Source organism: Montipora capricornis, chromosome 11 (genome assembly GCF_036669925.1).
Source record: "Montipora capricornis isolate CH-2021 chromosome 11, ASM3666992v2, whole genome shotgun sequence".
Taxonomy (NCBI): domain Eukaryota; kingdom Metazoa; phylum Cnidaria; class Anthozoa; order Scleractinia; family Acroporidae; genus Montipora; species Montipora capricornis.
Genome location: NC_090893.1, coordinates 32,258,714 through 32,266,213, shown reverse-complemented (window position 1 = coordinate 32,266,213; position 7,500 = coordinate 32,258,714). Strand labels below are relative to the sequence as shown.

At 37.6% G+C, this 7,500-nt stretch overlaps 1 protein-coding gene across 4 annotated transcripts in view; it reads left to right on the top strand.

The window, feature by feature from the left end:
- LOC138025068 (holocytochrome c-type synthase-like) overlaps window positions 1-7,500 on the top strand; it is a 19,755-nt gene that overhangs the window by 2,047 nt on the left and 10,208 nt on the right. For all 4 annotated transcript variants that reach the window (XM_068872320.1, XM_068872322.1, XM_068872321.1 and 1 more), the window contains exon 2: window positions 3,157-3,374. In XM_068872320.1, coding sequence (XP_068728421.1) covers window positions 3,159-3,374 — 216 coding nt within the window. In that variant the 5' untranslated portion in view covers window positions 3,157-3,158. The remainder of the gene's footprint in view (window positions 1-3,156; window positions 3,375-7,500) is intronic.

The window sequence follows — 7,500 nt, the reverse complement described above, 5'->3', positions numbered from 1 at the left end:
TTTGATAACATAGTTTTTCGCTGGAAAAGATGGCCTTTATGAACTCATCATGTTGTGTAATATTCAAGCTTAACAAATTTGAGTATGTGCATTTACATGTGATACGCGAGGAGACAGGAATTTTTTGTCTCAGAAAAAGATCTGTTTTGTCATTATAGTTTAAAATGCAGTTTATTTGGGAAGCCAACAATATTTCTTTAACTTCCTGGTTAATCCAATTTATTGCTAAGACTTGATAGCGCGAAGATTGTTTAAATTACTCATGCTTTTTGCGAATTTTGAGTGTCATGAAATTACATCATTTGCGTGATATATCATTTTACTCTAACCCAAAAACAATCTGATAGTAAAAAAATTCATGTTTATTAACCATTTCTTTTGCTTTTGTGCTTGTCAGCATTGTGATTTGCGATAATTCGCAAGTCTGTTTTTGTATCTCAGAGATGTTAGATTTTCAATTACATGGCCTCTCAACCTCATGATTGTGTTAATAGTTCACCCTGAAGCAAAATAGATAAGTTTGTGAGGAACAGACATAGAAGGCTTGCTCAGCCGAAAGATGAAATGTAAATATTCACTTAAATATTACAACAAAATTAAAAAATAGCCGCTCAAGAGGTGCATGTGACTACTGTGGAAATGTACAAGAGGAAAATACGGAAGAGGTAGAATATTCTGTTATGTGAATATCGGAAGCTGAACTCTGGGAATTGATTCACCACAGCTTTTATATCGATAGTTTCTCGACCACTGAAAGTTTTACGTGCAATAGATCATTTTCATTGCCACGCAACGTTCCTTTAACGGCTTCATTAAACAAGTAAACTGGCTCAATTGGTCGGTTAGAAACAAAACATGAAAGCTGCAAGAAGTAACTGTTGTAAGAATTAAAAACTCACAGATCAAAAACTTACAGATCATCATATGCGAACATGAGAATACAGACAATTAACGTCACAAAGTATACCCCAAGTGCAGATCCTCCAGTAACGATAAATAGCTGCATTTATGCTAAGCTAAAGATAACTATAACCTTTATCTTAACTGTATAATTTGTTAGAAATAGGTAGGAAAGGGTTAGACTTGAAGGGATACTTTGTGTTGGATATCACATTGGGCTTGCATCTAATTACATGTATTTCTGGATATAAGTGCATTTTTGGACATGAAGCTCTGATTTGTCTTGCTTAACAGTAATGTCTGGGTTAACATTCCGTTGCATAGTGACACAGCCCCTTTGAGATGCAAGGTTACTTGAAATGTCTTGGTTCACTTGAGAGGAATCTCAGCAAAATTCAGAGAGCTCTACCAATTAAGACCTTTTTTTAAACAGATAACATAACAGAAGGTGTTTTGCTGAACTGTCTGTTTTAATTGTTTACAGCAAAGTTGCATGCACACGCCAGTTAAATTTCAAATAGCATTAGTTTTATTCACGCAAGCCACCTTTAAGTTAGTTAAAGTCATGTACAAGTGTTGTGAGTTTTTCAGTTGTGTTGGACTCATTCAAGCTGACCATTTTGCTAACTTATTACTGACCAGTTGCTATAAAACTGTGTACAGTAGTACAATTTTGCTATTAGCAAAATTGTACTACTGTACACCAGAAATGTAGGCTAATGAACTGTTTGCCTAAAACGAAGACAGTCAGAAGTATTAATTAAAGTGTGTGGTCAATTTACTGTTGTTTCTTGTAATCTTTCTATTCATTTTTGACATTGTAAGGCTAAGTATTCGTGGACCTTTTACTTTGCATTTTAGATCGGATTTTAATTTATTAAAATATGATTCTGTTCCTTTGTATTTGGGGTCTTTGGTCAATGGAACAATAGACCCTTTGTTCAATGATTGGGAAGTAAGGGGCTCTGTCTTCTACTATTTATCTCTTTCATAGCATACATGTATGCACCTAACCTCAGAGCATCATGTTCTGCAAAAAAATAAACAACCCTTTCCTTTCCTTTCCTTTCCAATAGTGGCAGTTGCAGGTTTGACTGTCTAACATCAGGTACTTTTTTTTGTCATTGAGGAGCCCTGCGCTGAGGGGTCAAAGCTAGATTAGTTTTTTAATTGTATTTACACGTAGCACAGGGGTACTCATAATTGGGCACACAAAAATCAAATCGAATCAACTCACATCAAACCATAGGTTGGTCTTTGAGGAGAAGGTCTGTGAATCGAACCCGGGCTACATTGGTGGGAGGAGAGTGCTCTCACCACTGCATCATCCCTTCTCCTAATGGTAATAATTATACACCTTATTCCAAAATGGCCACCATTTTAAAATTCTTTTGTTTGCATGCAAATTAGCTCTTGTTGTCTCGTTCAAGGTTAAAATGACGTTCGTTTGAATTTTAAGTTTATTAATTAAGAACAAGGCAACAATTTTCAAGCAAGCAAAAGAATACTTAAAATTGTGGCCATTTGGGAAAATAAGGTGTATAAACCCATGCTTTTCACAACCTTTAATTTGTATCATGAAGTTTCTGATTCCTCAGTGACCCTGTTTGCACCTCAGGTATTGTATTTATTGTCGGTCTTTTCCATCCATTAGCTAAATGTTTGATAAAGGTGTCAAGATTTATTCACTGGCAGAAAATGAAAAACATTTTGTGGTTAGGTGCATGTTAAAGTGCTACTACGATCAAAAATTTATTTTCTTTTTTCTTCATACAATTATTTGAAACGTATTTGTGTTGAATGCTCAACTGACGAAATTTTTTGTAGTAATTTTAAGAGGAAGACTGTTTATTATAACTCCACCTTTTTCAGTTCGACATTACCGGTACTTGGTGCAGTTCCGGCCGATAAGAAAGTGACGTCATTTACTCACCAACTTAAAAATGAACGGAATGAATTTGGATTTATTAGTTTTTGGATTTCAGAATTGTCAAATTCGTGTTCTGCATACTTAGTCTAATTAAGTCGCATTCACTCACTACATTTTTACGCTAGTGAATAAATGACGTCTAATCACTTTCTTCTTGATCCAGATTGCTGAAAGCTTATTAGTCGGAACTGCACCAAGTAATGGCGGACCGATTAATGAAAAAGTGGAGTTAAAGTAAACAGTCTTCCTCTTGAAATTTCAACTAAAAAGTACTTTTGAAATGACATTGTGAAGAAACTTTAACAGATGCAATCTCCTCTCTCTAGAGATGGGTGGGTCAACTTCCAACCCAGTTGTAGCAGACAGTAGTGCCAGTGCGGCCATTATCACGCAAACTCAAGCCACTGGGTGTCCTGTTCAACATTCCTCATCTTCACCCAAGAGAACATTGCAGCCATCAATCAGTGAATGTCCTGCAATTGCAACAGGTGGTTGTGACAGTAGCACAACAGACAGATTGGATGTGTTGGATCCCACCAACATGGTAAATCAAGGAGTTAATATTATTTAGCGACTGGTACCCATGGTTCTCAATAAGATTTGCTGAACTTTAGGTAGGCGGCTGTGACAAATTGAGGAGCCGTAAAAACTCAAAACTAGGGGGTCTGGGGGCATGCTCCCCCAAATAATTTTGAAAATATTGAAGCTCAGAAATGCAATTTCCACCCTTTTGGGTGTCAAATTGAAAAATATTTAGGATTATTTCTCTTACAGCTGCATCATCAAATTTTGTCAGCTTGTTTGAAAAATTGTATCTAAAACGTTTCGGAAAAAAAAAAGCAGACTGTGTAGGCCTGGAATTGAATTATTTCAACGTGAAGGGCTGGGCTCTAGTGAATTTTGCGTATACCTGGATGTTTACATCATTGAAAACATGGCAGTTGTCACGTGTCGAAGCACCCGCAATATTAGTTGGTAGTTTTTTTTTTCCAATTATATTGTATAAGATATGACAAGAGAAAAGCAAGCAGAATGTAAAGTAGATGTAAGCGGCTTTAAATCGCAAAGTAGGTAGCAATCAATCACCAGGTGCCACCTTCTACTGTGAACCCTGGGTACCTCAAAATATAATATTACCAGGAGGTGGATTTTCTTTAATTTTTGCCAACTGTCCAATTTTTCTGTAATTGGAGTCCAATAAAGCAGGGATGTCATTAGGGCCTGTAAACCGTAACACCTGTTACGGCTGAGCCCAGTCAATGTTACGGGTGATGAAGTAAAACAAATTGAAATTTATTTATAAACATTTACCTTTTAAAGAAAATATAATTGCTCCCTTGTGTTGTCTGTGTTCCTGATTTTGGTAAAAATCCAAACATTTTCTGTAAAAAACCTTTGGAGAACACCCCCGATCGATCGTTGTTGGATTCCAACGGCATTTTCAGCAACAAAATCATTATCAATGCACCATACTTGATATAAAATAATCATTCTGCTGACCAATTTTCACGGTTCTGTGTTGCATGACCATTTCCCCATGGTTAGTATGTAGCTATCTTTATTCATTTTGAAATTTATCTTTTTACCCTGTTTTATTTTCATCACTTTTTTTCTCAGAGTGCAGGAAAATGCATTCCCGAGGGTCTAATTTTAAGAATGTTTTGGGGGAGCATGCCCCCAGACCCCCTTTATAGCAGCTCAGGCCCTTTGGGCCTTCATATACATGGCCTTTGGCCATGTATTTACATGTTACAGGTGAAATCTTGAGTGCTACAACTGCTTCAAAACTTAATTACAACCCTGCAATAAAAGCATTACCATCTCCCTCCAGCTCATTTAAAAGAACAGTTAATACTTTCCTGAGTATTCGCCAATCTACCTCAGTCAATTTTATGGCAGTGACAAAAACTAGGTTCTGTGGGCAATTATCTCACTAACTGCTAGGCCATAAATCAAATACCATATCGTGGCATGTTGGCACTATTGTAGTAAATGAGCTGGAAGAAGATGGTAATGCTTTAATTGGTGAGTGATGCTACAATTGTGGTCAAAAGTTGTTGGGAAGGTTGCGGTCATCAGTTCGCGCAGGGTCTTTAAATAACTCAGAAGAAAAAGTGCTACCTTTGAAATCCGCGTATGGTTAGACTCTGGTCTTCTCATATAAGGACCATAAACTGCTATGACTGCAAATTCTCATCCTTGATTGCCTTCACATTAATAACATTTGTTAATAATTAATAATATTTATTAATTATTAATAATAATATCGTTATTTTTGTTATTGAAATATTTTTTCATGTTGTAAAAGAAGTGTTGATGTTAATTAAAAAATGAACAAAATAGTAAAGCAATAAATAAGGAGGAGAGACTCAAGAGGAGACTCAAGAATGGCCACACCCTTGACCTCGTGATCACTAGATCTGACGACAATGACCTTATTCCACATGTATCCGTGACTGACCCAGCAATCTTTGATCACTACGCTGTGCTCTGCAAGATATCCATATCAAAGCCATGCTATCCTCGAAGGAAAATTAATTATCAGAAATTAAAGTCCATCGACATGGAACAATTTGCTGATGACATTAGCAGTTCGTCTCTCACAGATGCTGCGAACACTGAGAACATCACAGATCTAACATCTCTGTATGATGAGACCCTGTTATCAATTTTGGATCAGCATGCACCTCTTAATAAGCACCATGTGCCATGGTACACGGACTGGATTAAGATGAAAAAAACGAAAAGGAGAAGACTTGAGCATCAATGGTGCAATGGTGCAATGGTGCAAGGTCAGATCCACCATTAGCAGACAACTTTACGTTAACCAATGCAATCTGATCAGCAGCCTTATTTATGAATCCAAAATGACTTTCCTCTTCTCAATCGTAGAAGAAAATAATTCTAATCAAGTTACTCTGTTTAATGCTGTTGACAAAAATGTTAAACCGCAAGGCACCTAGAAAATTACCTCAGTACCACAATGCTGTCTAGCTTGCAAATTTATTTGCCAACTTCTTCTTGCAAAGGGTGGAAACAATCAGGAAGGGCCTAAATTCCCCAGATTTTAATCCTGATGAACAAGTTGTGTGGCCCTGGCTGTAAATGAACTACACTCCCTTTGTCCAACATCAGTGAATGAGCTATCAACTCTTCTTGGTTAATGCCTGTGCTAAATCATACATATTAGATCCATTACCAGGCAGCGTCATGAAAGCCTGTATCAACATCCTTTTCTCTAACATTTTGAGGATAGTGAATCTGTCATTTGCTGAGGCATGTGTGCCCGAAATACTTAAACAGTCAGCCATGGAACGAACCAAGGATCAAGAAACCTCTGCTTGATAATGAACAGCTGTCGAACTACAGACCTATCTCCAACCGAAGATTTATTGCTATGGCTATTGAGAAAATTGCTGCTGATAGACTGAACCACCATCTTGTCAAAAACGACCTACAGGAGCCCCTGCAGTCAGCTGGCAAGCCAGATCATAGCACAGAAACTGCTTTGCTAAAAGTTCAAAACGACATTCTCTTTAGCTTTTACAAAAAGAACTGCGTCATTCTTTTTCTACTGGATATGTCAGCTGCATTTGACACAGTTGACCATCAAATACTGCTTACAAGACTCAGCTGCCGTTTTGGAATCAGAGGAAAAGCACTGGCATGGTTCTCGTCCTATCTTGAAAACGGAAGCCAGTTTGGACATGTCGGGAGCAATTCTTCGAACTGTTCATATCTTCCTCCCTATGGCCTTCCCCAAGGATCTGTGGTTGGTCCTCTCCTGTACTTACTATACACTGCACCTTTGAGTGATGTCTGTCAAAGTCATGATATGCTATATCATTTCTTTGCCGATGACAGCCAGATTTATGTTTCCTTTCACTCATCATGTCCTGGTGAACCCGAATATTCCAAGTCTGAGGTGGAAACGTGTATCCTTGACATTAACGATAATAGTTGTATGACAGCCAATAAGCTTAAACTCGATAACGATAAAACTGAGCTCTTGGTGCTGTACGCTAGTCATTGTCCTCCTCCACACCTAAGCTCCATTTAGGCAGGCAGTGAATCGTAGCTACTGATTTGGCTAAAAACATCGGTGTTTATTTTGATGACACCCTGTCAATGAACAAGCAAGTGAACTCCCTGTGCAAAACACCTTTTTATCATCTGCGTAATTTGGCCGCTATTAGACGTTTCCCATTGCACAAGCACTGTGAAATCCTTATACATGCCTTTGCAACTTCTCGTATCAATTACTGTAACTCTCTCTTCTCTGGCCTCCCTCAGTTTCTGTTGCAAAAGCTCCAATATGTTCAAAATGCTGCTGCCCATCCACTCACATACTCAAATAAATACGACCACATTTCCCCGATTTTGAAAGAACTACATTGGTTGCCTGTCAAGTCAAGGATTGAGTTCAAGATTTTGATCTTGACTTTTAAAGCATATCACAAAATTGGACATAAAAATCTATCAGACTCTTAATTAAATATACACCTAGGAGAACACTCCGAAAAGCGTGCCTTTTCAGTCATTGCTCCCTTACTCTGGAACAATTTACCAGATGAAATAAGAACTACAACATGCTTAAGTTCTTTTAAGGGAAGAGTTAAGACCTTTTTATTTAGCTGTTCCTTTTAGGCTATGATGTAATTTCTGCATAC